Source organism: Apteryx rowi, unplaced genomic scaffold, assembly GCF_003343035.1.
Source record: "Apteryx rowi isolate R43461 unplaced genomic scaffold, aptRow1 scaffold_520, whole genome shotgun sequence".
Lineage (NCBI taxonomy): Eukaryota > Metazoa > Chordata > Aves > Apterygiformes > Apterygidae > Apteryx > Apteryx rowi.
Genome location: NW_020450784.1, coordinates 476,124 through 494,290, shown reverse-complemented (window position 1 = coordinate 494,290; position 18,167 = coordinate 476,124). Strand labels below are relative to the sequence as shown.

General features: G+C 41.6%; 1 protein-coding gene across 2 annotated transcripts in view; it reads right to left on the bottom strand.

Annotated features, from left to right (window-relative positions):
- CHN2 (chimerin 2) overlaps positions 1–18,167 on the bottom strand; it is a 168,346-nt gene that overhangs the window by 19,189 nt on the left and 130,990 nt on the right. For both annotated transcript variants that reach the window (XM_026080452.1, XM_026080451.1), the window contains exons 7-8: positions 7,141–7,218; positions 77–161 (exon numbers count right to left, since the gene is read on the bottom strand). In XM_026080452.1, the coding sequence (XP_025936237.1) occupies positions 77–161; positions 7,141–7,218 (163 nt within the window). The remainder of the gene's footprint in view (positions 1–76; positions 162–7,140; positions 7,219–18,167) is intronic.

Sequence of the window (18,167 nt, the reverse complement as noted above, 5' to 3'; positions counted from 1 at the left end):
GGGAATGCAGACTTGGCGGGGGGAAGACATAAATCTGAGCATTTCAAGAGCAAGAGAGAAAATGTTTAAGAGCTACCTGAACATCTCACTCCCTGAGCGATGAGACCCCACATGAAGTTGGCACAGTATTCACACCAGTGCGGACCTCGAAATGTGTGGACCTGTAACACAAACGGGGGAAAAAGAAAGAAATGGGGTCGCTGAGAGGCAGATGGTCTGACAGATGGAACAAGTAAAATGGATAAACAACAGAGGACTCAGTAGGAGTAAATCTATAGCGCACAGTGCCCACATCTTTCCAAAGTCTGGATGAAATAAACCATGGGAACAGAAATTTGCTTTGATCTTGAAGTTTATCTTTCAATAGGCTTAACATAACAGAGAACTGGGGTATGTATGACACTGAAACCAAATCATTTTTGCTGGCTGACATTTCAGCTAGCAAAGTTACAGCAGAGGGGAGGAAACCAGGTTCACTAGTCAAAGGAGAAAAATGTAAACTTAACAATCCAAAGAACTGCAGCCAGTGCTTTTATTTCACTAGCTCCAACGAAACAGGGCTGTTCCTGAGGTTCACACTCTCTTCAACAGCTCACTTGAAAGTAAGGGAAATGATAGGACAGAAAATCCCTGCAATCACACCACATGCTGATTCCTGATAAACATATGCACCCACAGATCTAGTGCAAAACCAATGTACTCACAAAACAATTATACTGGAAGTATCTGGGTGGTACTTGCAATACCACACAGGTCTTAGCACACTATGACTATGGTGTTAGATGTGCATTTATGCCCAAGGACACCGAACAAAATTCAAGGGCATCATTGTATCAAAGGAAATAATGAATGATTTGTGCACTTATTCCAGGCGATGGTTGGGCAATGATCTGATTTTGCACACTTGAATCCACTAGTGGCACAGGCAAACAACACCCTTCCACACTGTATTAAGAAAATTGATCTCACACAGGCAAAAGATGTCGCTAGGTCCTTTTTCAGTAAACCAAACTTCATTTTGCTGCAGTCCACATAACAGTACATATGAAAAAAAAGACCTCCACCCTGTTTTGCCACAACCCTGCTTTCTCAATTAAAATTACAAAGGCTATGATGGAAGACCTTTTCATTTAAGACATACGTTCTGGTAAAGTAAGCAGTTTGTTTTCATTGGAAAGAAGAGTAAATACTGAGGTCTATGCCTGTGTAAATGGACATGGCATGAACTAGATCTGGCCAGAGACTTAATTGAGCTTAACAAAACATAAATCATGCACACTCAGGCTGCTAATGCTTCCTTCTCCTTTTCTGTGTTTTTGCTTACTGATCCTGCATATTGCTGAATGACCGCTTCCAGCTGCTGGCATGGGGGAAGTGACCCTTTTACTTTCCATAAAGTAATCTTTAGCTGGGAAAGAGAGGCTGTTGCCCTTCTCAAACAAACTTTGTGAAGTTTTAAGCCACGCATTTGGCTTGCTAATGTTGTAGCCCCATTTGTCTGCAGCATCACACCTATACAAGTCTGTATTGTTAATTCTATTACCCAGGAAGATGAAATAATATTGTAATTTTAAGACGGACCCCTCTCTCTGATTTAGTGATAAAAATGTGACGCTTTTACTCGGAAGTGCCTGACAACAAATTACTCCTGACCAATTACTCATACAGTCACTAATGACATGAATAAGCTTAAAGCAATAGTAATTCTTCCTCCCTTTTGATAGCAAAGGGTCAAAATTGGAACATCTGACTAGGTCATATTTATTTTCTGAAATGTTGTTCTAGCTCTCAGCAAAACTTATACTCCTGGGAAACAAAACTTTGCAATAAACATATATATATATATGTATGTATGTATGTATATGTACATTACCATTCCTTGCCTGTTTCATAGCTTATTTTGCAGAGCAAGTAGCATGAAATACAGGCAAGGCTTTTCGCTGGGGTAAATAGCAATACTTAACATCAGCTGATGACCTGAGTTTAAGGCATATGTTCTGTGTGACCTTCAATACAAAATTGTGGATACAAAACTATAGATACAATTAATTATGGCTGCATTTTTAGATTGATAACCACATAATTAGTGGGTCTGCATCAGCATTTAATTGTGAGTGAAAAACATGTGCTGTGGGAATATAGTTAACTATATCTTCTGCTTTGCTGGGGTTTCCAAGAGCTAACCTGCTGAGAAGTGTCTGTAAAAGCTCATTCAATATTTTTAAAATGGCACCACTTCACATTCTGCTGAACGTACATCAAAGTTGCTAGGATATTTGGGTCCTATTGCTCACTTTACATAAAGCTTAATTCAGCTGATCTTGCTGTAGCCTATTTAGAAAACGGTAGCTGATTATTTCTTGATCTCTTCTGTCATTAATGGGGAACAGCCAGCACCGCTCAGCGAGGGCTCCAGCTGAGGCATGCTGACTGCGCACCCTTCCCTTGCTTCCCTGAGCGGCCCTCAAAGGCTAGCTCTATTTCTTCATTTACTTTAATTTCTCACAGCTCTGCATTTTGGCTCAAATGGGAAGTTCCCAACTGAAATACCCTTAAAAAAGCTAGTCTTGGTGATTTCTGGTTCAGCTGAAACAGGGTAATAGCCACTCTCTCTAACTGAAAAAAGGAGACCTTCTTAAGTTTCTAGATGAAGGTGTAAAAATCTTTTAAGATACAGTTTTGAACTAAGTCTCTTATTATTGGCTAGCAATTAATTTCAAAGAATTAATGAAAGAATTAAATTAATGAATGTAACACTTGAATTCAGTCCAAAGCTTTGGGTAGATGCTACAGGCAAAACTTTTGCATGGTAAATGGGAGTTTCGCCTTCAGGATTGGTCTCATATCTATTTTAAACAAGGAGAGGTAATGGCAGATGTCTTAGCATTCTGAGATGGGTTTGCAGTTGTTGCCCTGTCCTTTGTAACTGCATCATTATGCATGGACTGGGCGTGGGTTTTTGGAAAAATGATCAAGATTTATTTATTATTTGTCCCTATCCCATTCTGCAGTCTCAAGAAATCTCTGTGTATATAAAGCATAGGCTTGGGCTGCTTTTGCTACAGTCTACATACAATTTAAACTGTTAAGAAGAATTTACAGTGAAATATTTCTTCATATACACCAAAAATGTGATGTTTCAGACTACATACTGTACTATTTAGTCTTTCATCTTCTTTCCACATTGTCTAACTCCTTCTAACTTTTCCACTCTGTTTCCTTTCAATCTCTTTCTAAGTCCTTCAATAGAAAGTAATTGCTTTCTTATACTCATCCTCTCTGTTGGCTACCTTTGCTCTCTCACACAATATTACACTGCAGGTCTATTTGTGTTGCCTTCCTGTGCTCTGACCTTCTCCTTTCAATAGTTCAGTGTCCTTGCTTCCAAATGATGGCATTTATCCTATACCTACTATCTCATTAAGTTTTTATCTGTCTGGTATTTTAAATAAGGAGTATTTACGGAGGGAAAAACTAAGACAAAAGTTAAGGAGTCCCAATATAGTGGCAAAACAAAATAATCCTTTAACAGTATTACAGAAATAAACTAAAAATTGCCTTGAATTGAAATGTGTGTTTTTTATAGGAATTACATGGTGCTGCTTTGGAGACAATTTTGTTGTTTATCTGGCTGGATAGACTTTTCTATTTGCATCCAAAGAAAACACAGAGATTTTGCAGACTTTCACTTGAATACATGTTCATTTTTCCTCTCCGGTGTACTCTTGCTGAACCTGAGCTGTTTGCAGGGAAGAAAAGCTGACTCTGCTGTTATTTCTGTTTAAATACATACAGATCATCTTCACGATGTTTGTAAAGAAAACCTCTCCCCAACCTTTTGTCTCACAGAAGCAGTGTCTATCTGTGGTGAATAACACAAGGGGAAATTTATGCCAGAGCCTCCTTTCTCCTGGCAGATTTTCTGACTTGCCAGCAAACAGCTCCCTTTACTCCAGTAGCCCATGTGCAAACAGGGTAGCCTGTCTGCTGTGGGATTTGCCCCTGCTGCAGTGGCAAATAGGTGCAATGCTGTGGCAAATACGCATTATTCAGCTGCATTTGCTCAGCCGAAGCAGCGCAGAGGCCCTCTCATGACTTCCTAGCCTAGTACAAACCGGGTGGGACATCACCAAACTGCACCCTGCAGACCCTCAGACATGAGCCTGAGCTCACTACCAGAAGGGACCCCACTGAAGTTGGTGGGTAAAGCACGTCCCAAACTCTCTGCTGGATCCAAACCTTACCGAGATGCGAGAGGACTTTGCAGCCCAGTTAGGCTGAAACCCCCATAGCTAAAGAAATCACCTCTGTGTTTTCCTAAACAGAGCTTCAGGGATTTATTCTCTTTCATAAATTATGGTCTGTCTACACTGGCTGAGGCAAGCTTGTCCTGCCAGAGAGGAGCCAGCTCCAAACCCCAACTCATGTGATGGTGTGGTGTGCTCAGGACGAATCTAGTTTGTCAGGGACCTGTGAGAAGCGAGGTGAAGGCATGGTATCATCCTGACCAAGATGGTTTGCGTGCCCCAGACCATTTGGGAGGGAGTGAGCCCCTCTGTTCCTGCAGTTAGCCGGGCCCTCGCGTTAGTGTGGTGGCAACAGAAAAACCTACCACGGCCTCTTCCCACTCCCCACTCCCCAGTCCCTTTCAGCCACATCTCTGGGGGGGTCTAGCACATCTGATCTCATGTTATTAAACTCAGAAATGTGAAATTATCAGAGGCTATACTTTTTACTTCAGAACTGCCACTGGGCAACCTAAATACCTCTTAACAAGTCAGTCTGAATCCTAAATCTCTTTTCATTCATTGGCTTGGAGTACCTTGCAATTTGGGAGAGGGTCTGAATCAGACAGCATGGTTGTTCAGAATCTCATAGCCTGGGGCACTCGCGCTCCATACTCCATTGCTGCTTTCTAATTTTGACGTTTGTTTGGAAAAGACAGAGGGGCATCCAGATCTCGTGCTGAATTTTGTGCTTTGAGTCTCTTTCTTTATTTTGTGCTTTTTCTCTTCTAGTTGAACTTACAAGATCCTTGATATAAGATCTACAAAAATGTCATCAGTTTTACTAAAAATGTGGCCTTTATTTTTATGTTTCTTCCCGCCTACAGGACAAGAGCTAAAGAGTTTCTGTTTGTTCATGAAGAACAGCCTATGGCAAGATTATGATGGACATTGTGACATGTAACCTTTGTTCCTCAGAACTGAAATGAATGACACAATACATGTCAGTATTCACTTAAAAATGGGAAAGACATCTCTTTGAAAGTCGGCAAAATAGCATCCTCCTTCAGAGAAATCCCCTAACTTGTATGCTGTCAAAGGCCATTAAGAATTTTGCTGCAAGACCCATAAAGCCATTCTTTCTCTTTTAAATCATTTCTTAACATTTTTGTAGTGAATATAGGAACACACTAAAGATAGTAGAGTTGAATTTAGCTGAGTTTCTACTCTAAATAGTCTACTCTAAGCATTCTATCCACATTTATTGTTTAACAGCTAGACATATTTTAATATTCTCCTGTGGAAAACTAACTGCTTTTGCATAGTGAATATATTTGTTCATTAAGTAAATGTAACACTTATGACTGGCCTTTATTTCTGGATAATGTCTTTTTTTAATTTTACTTCCTTACATTTTTTATTTCATTTACTTGTCTAAAACCATAATTTTCTGCTGTCAAGCTTTTGAATACATATACATTTTAATCATGTGATTTGCCAGTTAAACTATGACTCTTTTGAAACAGAAAGGAACTGTACAATATCTAGATTGTGCAAACGCAAAGTTAACTGGGCACATTTCCAATTATAAATCAAAGCCAAAACAAGGGGAATTTTGAAGAGGAAAGAATGCATGGGTCAAAGTGGAAAAAAGTCTCAGTCATGAGAAAATATTTTCTAAGTCAAACTAAAATAGTTTTGATATTAAAATGATAATGAGGGCAAAACTCAGAAAGAATAAAAGATGTTTTAACCACACAAGAAAACTAAGAGGTTTACCAACTACAGCAGAAACACTGCAGAGTAGAGTAATGTCTGCATGGAGGAATACAATAAAGAAATAAGAAGTAAAGCTTTTTTGCTAACTCAAGAAATCAGTGAAGTCCCTTTAGTCAGTGTTAATTTCTCCTTTTTTGACAGGCCAGAGATGAATACGAGAAAACTGCCTCTCTGCTAATGAGCTGAAATATTCTGACAGTGACCCAGATCGGCATCCTCCAGGAGCGTTAAGCAAACTGAGCTCTCAAAACCAAGATGCATTGCTTTCTTGTTCTGTTCCTGCCTCTCTGGCTCTCGGTATTCATCCCGATAACCATCAAACCACAATTTGATCCCAGGAGACAGGGTAACTGGCTGGCACGCTCTGAAACCAGCACAGCCCTTTTGGCACAAGGGTTCAGCATGAGCTGCCTGGAAGGTCCGTTTCCAGAGCTGAGTCACTTCTCTGCTCCAGTGCTCCAGACAGAGCGCTTGGGAAAAAAGCAAGAATTGCATTTTGCATGGATGAGCCAGCAACGAGACCATCCGTTTAAACACCCCTGCATTTCTCCAGCTCTCTGTGTTAGTTTGACATGCAAGCACAGGCTTAACTCCTACACTTCAGTGGGACTCTAAGAGCAGTTCCTTAGCATATGGTGCTGGAACAAAAGGTAGGAGACAATGCCACTGCCACACTCTGCCTTCTTGTTAGTGAGCACCGGAGCTTTCTCAACTTCTTGAAAATAGAATCGGTACAAAATGTTTGCTGGTAAAATGTTAATGGCTTTGGATAATAGCTAGAATTTTGAAAAGAGGCCTTTTTATCATTTAAAAATGGATACATTTTAAGGTAAAGAGAGTCAATATAAAGTACCTTTTTTGTGAACAAAAAAGAAAACTAAATCTGGGCAAAAAGAGCTAAAATACAGATCAAATAGTAAGTAGCAAAACTATTATTTGATTAAACAGCTATGTAAAAGCATACTAAGAATGCAGTCAAGGGAACTTAAGGTAGAAAGAAACATGTTTTTTTCAATACTTTTCACAGAGGTAGTACAGATGGGCATCAGGAAATCCAGTCACAGCAAAAAACCCCCCAAACATGAGGCATCAGAACAGAACTTTTAAGCCGAAAATAACCAGAAGTTGGGCCTACCTTAAAATTGTGTGCTTTTTCATAGTTGAAATGGTTGTCATTTTGAGTTAAGGCTGCTCTTCTGACCAAGGAGGTGATCTGTGAATAGGCAAAGAGTTTCAGAGGTTGCCACAGAAGTGCCCCCTTTACTCCCACCTTCACCCCCAGGGCCACTGCCAGGAGCTCTTGGCGTTTCCTCCCTCGCTTCGACTTGTGGACCACTGCGCAGTTTTTCTCATTTTCGAGCCACAGCTCCTCAGAGAACATCGTGCTGGGATCCCAGATCTTTTCGCTGTCTTCCTCGGTGCCCAGMAGGCTCACTGTAGTCAGTACAGTACAGTTTGTCCAACTGCTTCTAATGTTAGCGAGCAGATTTGAAGCAGCTGCAGCCCGTTCTGCCGAGACCTCGGGCATGTGACGTGAATGGGCCGGCTTGTGGGATGGAAGGAGCTTCTGCATCTGAATAAGTGACGGCCTGTGCCGTGCTATTTCTTAAGGCAGATGTGCGCCTGAAACAATAGCCTGAATTCATACACGGAGCAAGCTTCCCCCCAGAGAGCCCCCTCCCCACACCGTGGCATCCAGTGAGGGACGGATGAAATACCGGCCAGGGGACAGCTTTATAGCTTCGTGTCCAAACACATTTCAAGGGAAAGACCGCTTCTACTCCATCGCACGTTAAAAATGAAGACACAAACAAAAAGCCCAGGAAAAGCCCACACGACCAAATCCGATGCTGCGTCCAATTACACTCAGACTCGGAGGCTTATAAGCCAGCAGCATGTATACCAGCAGATTAAGCCCTTCAAACCATGATGATTATTTAATCTCACAGGGCTAGAATCTCTCCTTTTTCATATCCTGCACCAGGGAAAAATCCAGTAGCACTCCAAAGATTAATACCACTTCCATGCCATCTTTTAAATCACAACATTTTGTCATAGTGCACTTAATAGTCCGGAGTTAGATCACTGTCGGAGAAAGCTGCAAACGCCGCTGTGAGGCCGTGGGCTGGGAAGCCCAGTGCAGCCTCCCAGCGAAGGCCGCGGAGCCTCCCAGGGAGGTAGGAAGGCACGTGCACAGCCCCGCTTGCAGGAATGGGGTCTGTATGGTGAAAATACCCGTTGTCCTTCACTCGGGTTACATTCGATGCAGGGTTTGGGGGTGGSGGAAGTGATTTCTGGTTAAAGCAAAAGGACAGGAGAGACCTGGAGCCTGACTGGTCTCCACTACAGTTAGCTGTTACTTTGGCCAGCTTACTTGTTTCTCTGCAGCCAGGTATTTGCCCCTTCCCCGGACACGGAAGATGTGCAACACCAAGCCTCCTACAGGAGGCACGTTCAGCTCCCCCACGTGACATTAAAGTATTTGGGTTAATTCACTCATGTTAACTTGTGAAGTTGCCTCTTTTTTTGTGTCTGCTTTTATCTCAGCCTGAAAAGCTGGAAGGTTTGTCTAGTTTACCTACTAAAACCTCCACTGTGTAGACTGTGTGCCCCTAATAAAAGCGGTGCTCTACTGATTTGAAAGCCTGTGGGGACAGATGGTGAGCCACCAGTAACATCAGGCCCTGCAATTTCATACACTGCTCTACTTAAGGCTTTCATGCAGTTCTGCAACCTGCAAAATCAGCTTTCCAGTTATAAAACGATGCATCTATTTCTATGTATAACATATGCAATTCCTTTCTTTCTCAGGTAACTCATAGCACCTCTTTTTACAAGCTGTGATATTCCAAAGCTGCTGTTAGGCTATACGCAGGGTGTCCACACAGCCCCATCGCCCCCGGAGCAGTCACTACCTGCACAATCCTTCCCAAATGCACGGCACTGCCAACTGACCACCACCGTCAACCGGCTGCGACAGCTGTATTAATATTGCTCTGCCTGGAGGAAATCCCTGCTGCTCTTCCATATGTCCTCCCCTTGGTAAGTCCCGATTTCTGCCAGTCCAGGACCTCTACCTGCTACAAGACAGACCACTCATCCCCAGCTCACTCTGAACCCACTTCACGAAATGAGGACTATTGGCGCCAGGGTCACCCCGCCTGGCCCCAGCAGCAGTGACTTCACTTTGGGCCATGAGGAAAGAAACTTTGGAGCAGCTTAAAGTTCTTATCACACTCCAGCTTCTTTTCTCAGTGCCATTTTAAATGCATTTACATTTATCTGTCAGAAGGACAAAGAAAAACAAACGAGCTTTGAGTTGTTAGACACCCCCGGAGCTGCAGCTTGCAAATCCCAATGTATATATCAGGTACTTCCTCTTTGACTTGCCGCATAACTGGTCCAAAGTCAGAGAGAGGTCACCTTCTGAATAACATGCTAATATTTGTATTTATGCCACTAGACTGATAAAAATCCCATTACGTAACCAGTATTTTTTACATAACATCACAGATTTGATACCCAAGCTACTGGCTTATGATGATACATCTTAGAATATTTATTAAACTATTTCTGGACTATTACAGTGTCATCCTAGGAACAGACACACAGTACGGTATGCAATGGAAACTCTGGCTGTTCTCATAGAAGCATTAAACTTCATTGACTCGGAGGAAGAAAACTTGGCTAATTCTGTTCATATGACTAAGGCAGATCAGTATTTACTGTTTAACATACATGAAATTTTATTTATCTGCTAGGTTGCTTTATCTGTCTCGCTAGGGCCCTGCTTAGATGCTTGTTTAATGGGATCTCTTGCAAACACAGGATGTACAGAAGGCCAGCAGTGAGTGCATCTCTTAAGAAGCTTAATCATACAAACCAGGCTTGGTGTCTAAAATTGTGTTGCACAACTGAGAAGAGCTGGGGCACAAAATAACCCCTTCCCTCTCTAAATAAAGAACAAACAGCAGCAACATGAAATTCTCAAAAGTAATCAGTTCTGATGTGCCGATATCCTAAGCCAGTTCAAGTACTGAAGTGCTTTCTTTTACGCATTTTCTTTTTCTTTGTATAAAATCTACTGCACAGGACATTTGATCAACTCATTTAAAGAGTGAGTATCTCCTGATCAAGTTAACAAGTTAGCTTCCAGCTAAGGCAGAGAATGCCAGTGGCTAAAAATATTTAGGTGGTTGTGACCAAATACTTAAGCTAGCGAAGACTGAAAGGCAAATATGGGGTTGTCTGCATTTTCAGACTAAAGGATTCCTGCATAACATATGATTTTAGTTTGTTAGTCTCTCTGTAAAAACATATGTACTGTACAGCAAATTGGGCATTTACAGTAAAATAAATGTCACTGAACCAGAATAATAAAATAAAAGGGGGAGGGGGGGAGAAAGAGTGTTGTTCAGCTGTTGCAACATTTTCAGCATGCCTTTGTAGAAGGAGCTGAACTACGCAATTGTATCTTCCCTAAAACACTACCATCTTGTTGGCTAACAAAGACCTTGGGAGTAGGAAAGAATAAATTTTAGTATGAAAAGCTTTCATTTCTGTACACGTTGCATGATTTCAGTTTTAACCGTGTGGGCGGCACTGACGACTTGCTGAGAGCAAGCTGTGGCTCATCCTGCATGTTTGTGTGTGGGAATAAATACCGCTCCACTCCCCTGCCCCGAGTGCAATATGCGAGGATGCACCGCGCACACTGCGGAGAGCTACCGCATCTCTCCTCCCCTTCCCAGGCACCCCCACGCGTGCACGTGGCGGGCAAGGGAGGGCTACCGAATGGCAGCCCCTTGCCACTTTGCCTGCCACAGGGCACACCTACAGCCAGCACAGCACTGGCACACGCAGGTCCCCCTGGACAAGACCATGAATTAAAAGGAAGATTGCTCTGTGACGAGGAACTGTGGCAACTCCATGGCTGATCTCTAGCACCATACGTTTAACACTGCACATAAATGCAGTCATAGGTCAAAGGGAGGCCTGTTTCCTCATGGGCACAGCATATTCAGCAATCTGCCAGACAGATTACGTTTGCTCAATTGAAAACACAATGTGGAGATGACACGCAGCACAAGAATCTTGCAACTATTGATTTTCCCCTGGTTTTAGCGAGTTATTCTCATGATGTTCTCATCAGACGACTCAAAAGAAGCCGGTGGGTAACACAGTAATCTAAGTGCACTGTTAACAAAACACAAGGCACTGAGGGGATATGGTCACGAACGCTAGTCAGTGAAAGGCTTTAGTGGTACAGTAATGCATCCAGTCTGTGTCTCCTACTGCAAAAACACCAGCAGCCTGACATTAAAAGGCTTCCATAATGTTGAAATAGGGGGAGGAAACAAGCCCCAAGTAGAAAATGTACTAAACACGAAGCAGAGCACAATATCTGTAGAGCGGCACTTGTGAACCTGATCTTGCAAAATACACTTCCCCAAGAAATTCTCCCTTTGAGAAGAAGTCTCTTGACATCACTTAGGTGCACACAGACGACAAAGGTGTGTAGGACCGTGAAGCTCCACAACACAAAGCCTGGGGTTAGGAAAGGAGTCAGACAGCACAAAAACTGGTCTGCCGCTACTCTCTGATCTGCTTTTGAGAGGAAAACAATCCACATCCCTTCGGGGAAGCTTTTGATGGAAGTTTCCATCTGAAGGGAGATCCTACCCTCACATTTCTTGAGATTCACCAGAACTGCCAGAGGAGCACAAAGCTCTCCCTGGAAAATAAACATACACCAAAATAATTAGCGTTAATTGGCTGATAACCTCCTCTGTTCAACAAAACTCCAGGTGAAATGAGCAACAGCTTCCCCTGCATGCAGGTTGGTCTGAACTCCTCAAGGATGCAGTTTTGCCCACGAAGAACCCAATAATCGAGTGGTTCCAACACAAAACCTCCTTTCAGGTGAGCTGGAGTTCAGTAAGCTGAACATCATCAAGGTCTGGCCTCATTAAAAAACAGCATTGCAGGTTTTTCAAAGCATTAAAATATAATCATATTTGTATTTTTTTGCTCTTTACTCCTCAAAGTTTGAGCCTTTTTTTTTCCCTTTTAAGAGCAACAAGTGTTTTTGCAAACTGTGGTTCAGAAGACTGCCAACAGTATATYGTATGTGTTTAAGGTGGCAGACTATCTACACAGGGCCACCCTTCTGGAGAGTCTGGATGCGCATCCATCACCACAAGTTCCACAGTCTAGCATTGTACAAACTGGGTTTATATGCTTTCCTCCTCACTGAAGAGAGAAATATTGGTGCCTTGTGGTTGTGGGTGGGTTTTTGGAAGATCTCTTGAGGACTGCTGCTGGCCCATGCAAATCAGAGCAGTCCCAAGAGTCCCTGACATGAATTAAAGACAAGAAAAGAGTAATTTCCTCCTGGTGCCCACTGCTTCAGTGAGCCTAAAGTCACCATACTGGAGAGTTGGTCCTCACTGAAGTCCTTTTCTTCTGAGGATAACCCAGTTCAGAGCAAAAGGAATTTCACATTTAGGAAGACTTCTGCAGTAAATGTTCTAAAGTTCTAAATTCAAATCTTTACACCTCTCCTAAATTAGTATCGTTGTTTAACAGCATTACAGTGACCAATTGTTGTTTATATCCGCTTCTTTCTGACAGGGTGTTCAATCCCCTCCCCTGCAGAAAAAAGACATGACTTTCCTATGGCAAATGAAAAAATAATCTCTGTTAAACTTCGGATTTCTTTTTTAAATCCTTCTCAAACAGATTTTTCTGTGCACACCATGATTGTTTTTCTCAAAACAATGCAGTGCACTAAAGAGTACAACAGCCAAAGGTGAAATGCTGCAGATTCAGGAAGGCACTAGAGAGACTATTACTAAAAATAATACTTGCTGTAAACCTCTTATGAAGTATTAATAAAATAAACTATTGTCTATTATGGAACAACAACTGGAGGTTACACTAAGTGGTGTGCAATTACATAATCATCTCCTATTAAAAACAATGGGGGGACTAAAATCCTTTATGTTGTCACGTAATTGTATCACTTAATGTGTTAAGCTCTGTATTTAATGCCCATCATCGTATTTAATAGGTCTAAATTAGTATTTTTAATTCTGATTTTTGTAAACTATAATAAATATGCATTGCATTACAAACATATTGTAGTATCAAGAAAGAAATAAGTCCAGAAATAAGGGAAGGATCTGGATATAGTATGAACTAATTCCATGATTCTCCTGAATAACCCTGTAGAGATTAACATGGTAACAGCGGGTCTAGCCTATTTATTGCCTCAGCTTCCTTTCCTCCCACTCCCTCTTTTATCCTTTCCAATCTAGCTCCATGCTTGTCAAGGTTATTAATGACGGTTTCCTGGCCAAGTTCATGAGCCTGTCCCTTGTGCTTAACATTCATTACCCAAAAGGTAGCAGCGGGGTGAAAGAGGGAAGGCTAAGGGCTAAATGGGGCAGAGCAGGGCGCAGCCAGCACTGCTGCTGCCACAGAGGACGAGGACGTCCCCCCCAGCAAAGTCCCCCCAGCGCTAGCCGGCAGGAGCCTGGGAGGAGCAGGGATGAGGATCCCAGCCAACAGTGCCAAAATGTTTCCTTTGGCTCTACTCCATACCTACTCCTTTTAACAGTACAAGTAGTTTCTGATCCTCCCTTGGTTGATATATTATCCTCTCTCATCCTGATTTCTCTTCAGTATCTTCCTGTGTGGTTCCTGTTCTCACTTTGCTGTCAAAATCCCTGCAAATTCTGTCATCGGTCCCCTCCAATATGGGTTCCTTGGCAGCCTGATCTGCTTCCATGTTTTCAGCTGCTCTTTGGTGTCAGTGGCTCCCAAATCTCTCCGTCTATGCTTATGTCATCCCCTCATATCCTACACACCTCACTCTGGCATCTCAGCCTGGCTTTGGCAGTTCTAATTCAGTCTACCTGGAAATCAGATTCCCAGCTTTTCTATCAAAATACGGAGTGTTTAAGGGGTCCCATTATTTATTTCTTAGGGAAACTGCATTGAATTTATTTCTGAACCTCTTCTTATTCTCTGTATAGACAGAACACATATGACTGATTGTTTTCATGAGCTGAATTTGACAGACTGCAACATACTCAAATGAGTATTATTRTCATATCTACAAATTAAAAGGAGTATCTATGACAAGATCTGGTCTGTAGTCTAACCAAATTTCAAACATAACATTTATTCCAGTCTTTGTCAAAAATCTGCAGTGATCCTGTTATCCTACTGATGATGTTCTTCAGACAACAAAACTAACAGAATATGTTTTCTAACTAATAGACATTTAGGGATGGAAAGGATGGATGGATGGATGGTGAATGTCTAATCTAAAACAGTTATCTAGGTGCTCTACATAATCAAAGGAGAAAAACAGAACTCCAGAGGGTGATTCATCCTTTTCTAAGACAGATCAGATCTAAAACTGATGAGCTTGAATTGCCTTCTTGCAGCTCTTTTCATGCATCATATAAGGAAATTAGATGACTCAGGTAGAAACAGATAGCTTACTCAGTGATATCCAAAACTGGGTATGATTAATCTCCCTCTGAGCATTTTTTCTATTTCCATTTTTCTATTTTCTATTCAATTTTGGAATAAATTGAATAAGGAATCCTTTATTTTATCAGCCTAAACTATATCTATGAGTAATTTAGAATAATAATTGTACTTTGTTTTGTTTATTAATACTTCCCATAGTTGAGACTCAGACTGATGCTCTGGTAACATGGAATACCCATAGTTTACTGTATCATTATTACACAGCTGCATGTACCTTTATGGATTTATCTGGGTTCATTACATGAACTTTTTCAGAAAGTATAAGTACAGAGGAGTCAGCCTCTCATCAATGCAAATTTCTGATGCTGACTATATAGGTTGCCAGCCTTTTGCCATTTCACCCACGGAGGAAATAGCCTAGCAACATAATGAACTTAATATGATATACAACGGCCTCTCTGAATTAAAAGGGAAGTGACTCATGCTCTCTGCAAGATATGGGACTATTAGTCAAGAGACAGAGATTTTAAAGAGGATCTTAAATATTATAGTCTTTATCCAAACCCTCACTGGATGCTGGCTTAGTACCAGAAAAGGTACACATGCATATAACCTGTTCATCATTTTATGTTTTTGCTATAAAGTTTTTTTTTCCTGAAGAAATAGCACTTTGTTTACGAAAGCCAGCTTGCCACTGATTAAAATAGTCATTGCCCTGCCAGAGGACTGCAGATCTTGAACTAAAGCCAGAACTGCTGAGCCAGCACAATGGACTGGAGAAGTTAACACATTTACTTCCCAGTCTGGAGACAGAGGGGAAGGCAAGAACGTTCCCTCCGAGAAAGGAGGTGGCTACTGAAATCGAGGCTCCCAGGACAGTGCCCTTGAGGAGACTGTGAAGGGGTCAGAGGTGCAGTAAACTCAGCGGCCCTTTAAGCTTGCTTTTTCAGAGCTGTCATTAAAAATTGCTGCTTGTGAATGGAAGAGCTGTTTGGGGGAGAGATCCTGTTGGGTGCCATGATACATCACAGGGTTAAATTCAGCACTATGTTTTGTGAGACTGTATTAAGTTTGTTTAATGTCAGGACAYTAAATGAATAAGCTTGATAATAAATTCCAGTGTTAAATAGCTACTGTGTTATATAGCTAGTGGGCGTAAAGTCTGGACGTTTGATGTGCCTCATCACACACCCAAACATGTGCATAGCATGTTAAACACACACCTATCTACTCACTTTTGGGGTAATTCTCATTTTGGTGTCTCAAACATCACAACGCCCCGTGATGACACAACAGGCAGGTGTTATCTCAAAGTAACATAGACCCTAGAGTCACCTGTCGCCTGCTCTACAGACAGTGACATTTAAAAGGTAGATTTTAAAAAACATCTTTTGTTTCTCACTCTCAGTTCTGATACTGTGTGATGGTGGGAGGAAACTTCTTGCAGAATGAGACCAACTCAGCACTGCAGCGTATGCTCTAGGCTGAACATTATGGGCCAAAATCAGAGCCTCTGTTCATATAGGGAAGAAAAATCCAGTCCATCTGGGATTATTACAAAACAAAGAGGAAAATAGTTTTCAGAGAAGTTTCCCAGAAATCCCAGAGTTAGACAGAAACAGCACGTATGTTCTGAGCCACTAATGGCTCACCAGAGCTGGCTGATCTCTGCAGGGACCATAAAGCAACTCTGGTAGAGCTGCCAGAATATAAAGTATGTTGTGCCATTCTCTGGAACTAACAGCATCACCAGGATTTCTGCCCTAGATCAAAACAGCTTAAAATAAGAGAATTTGAAGGTGGGTTAAAGAAAAGATTTATGTAAGTGAAATGGAACAAATAATTTGTGAACCAGTGAGCAGCACGTCTAATTAAATGGCAATCTATAAAACCTAATGGCTCCTGGAAAGTAACAGTTAAGGACAGGATCCTCAAAGGTGGGATACTCTGTTCTTTTAGAGCTCACAGGGAGATGAAGATGATAAGCAATTCACAGGAAGTACAGTGCCAATATCAGCATTAAGCAGCAAAGGAGATTTTTCTCTAGCTTTGGCAGTTTCTGGGCGTTGTGAAGGAACTTTACAGCTTCAGTATAAACAGCATGACAGAGTTACTCTACTGCTCAGTGGTAATCATACTGTCAGGTAAACAGTGCAGTGGGCCAGAAATGTACTAATGTGTTTTCCATCATTAGTAATATTTCTGTCCTCTTTTACTGCGATATCTTGTGACTTCTTCCAGTGATAACACATAAACTAGGTAGAAAATATATGGTGAAAGTAATTATTCATACTAGTTAAGACAAAAAGTAGACAATTAGCAAATAAGAAAACAAGTTATTTTCAGGTTGAAAGAATATTGWCATGAAAATTATTTTTAACAAGCCCGAGTCATTACATTTTACCAAAAAAAAAGGGGGGGGGGAAATATACTAGTGTTGCAAAAAAGTCTTGTTTTATGATTGCAAACTTCTATTTCATTTTCCATCTATTGCATGGACACAAAATGAGGGCAATAAGGAACCATTTTCCATATGCATAAGTGAAACTATGGTATAGAGGAGATCACCAATTCCAGTGCTTGGCTAGCCATGGTTGTCTTATGGCTTGTCTGAGCTGAGCTGTACATCCATGAATGCTTCTGTGTCCAAAGATGCATTACCCTGAGGTGGGGGCATCTGGTGTTTCCAGGTACCCATTACGTGCTTCCGTCCCGTCAAAGGAATGTCACCTTGTTCATTAGAGACAGGGTCAGATCCTTGACTGTTATCCCAAAAGAAGCAGTAAGGCTATATGACCTTTGGTAGATTTCTGACTAATGGMGCCAAAATGCATGTTTGCTTAGAAAACATAACAGGAATCTAGGCAGACAAAAGTGATGTGGAGTTATAGAAGAGATAGGAGGCTTGTACACCCCTGTGATCATTTACCTGTTTCGTAGTGCATTACACTCCTTGGTATACAAGAACAGTTCCTATAGCTTAAACTTCTATTAGATTCTGTTCTCCATATGGACACAGCATGGAAAGAAAGTGGCTGGGATAGGAATAGCATCATTTATGGAAAAGAAGTAGAAAGCTGCTTGTAGGAACGGGCAGTTTCATCTTGTAGAATATGTACCCTCCTTCACCTCCCTCCACCTCATCCTACAGAAAAAGCAGTTCAGTTTATAACCAACGTCTTCATCTCCAGCATGGGGCTTCTGAGCAGAACTAGGCCCTGGATCGTGTTCTCTTTTCCCACAGAGAAGCAAGGGAACTACTGTCGACTGCAGACCAAACATAAAAAGCATGATTCATTGCACTTTTATAAGGGTATGTTACAGGATACTCAAACCGCTTGAGTTCATACACTTTGAACTTGTATAAAGTACCAGAACGTATCCAAGTTGCTTTATTTTCCCTTCAAAGAAGTGTTTTGTGTCATGTTTGCTTTACGCATTGCTTGGAGCTGTTTTTGATATATTTTTACCCTGCGGGTAAGTAGTAGTGCAGATATCCTTCAAAACACATATATGTTCCCATGGCCCATTAAAGAAAAACCCAGACAAAGACTGACCCTACTCCTCTGCTAGTGAATGAACACATAAAGGCTGCATAATCCTAGTTTTATTTTTCCGTACAGTGTGGCATCAGGTGTCATTTGACCCTGATATCCT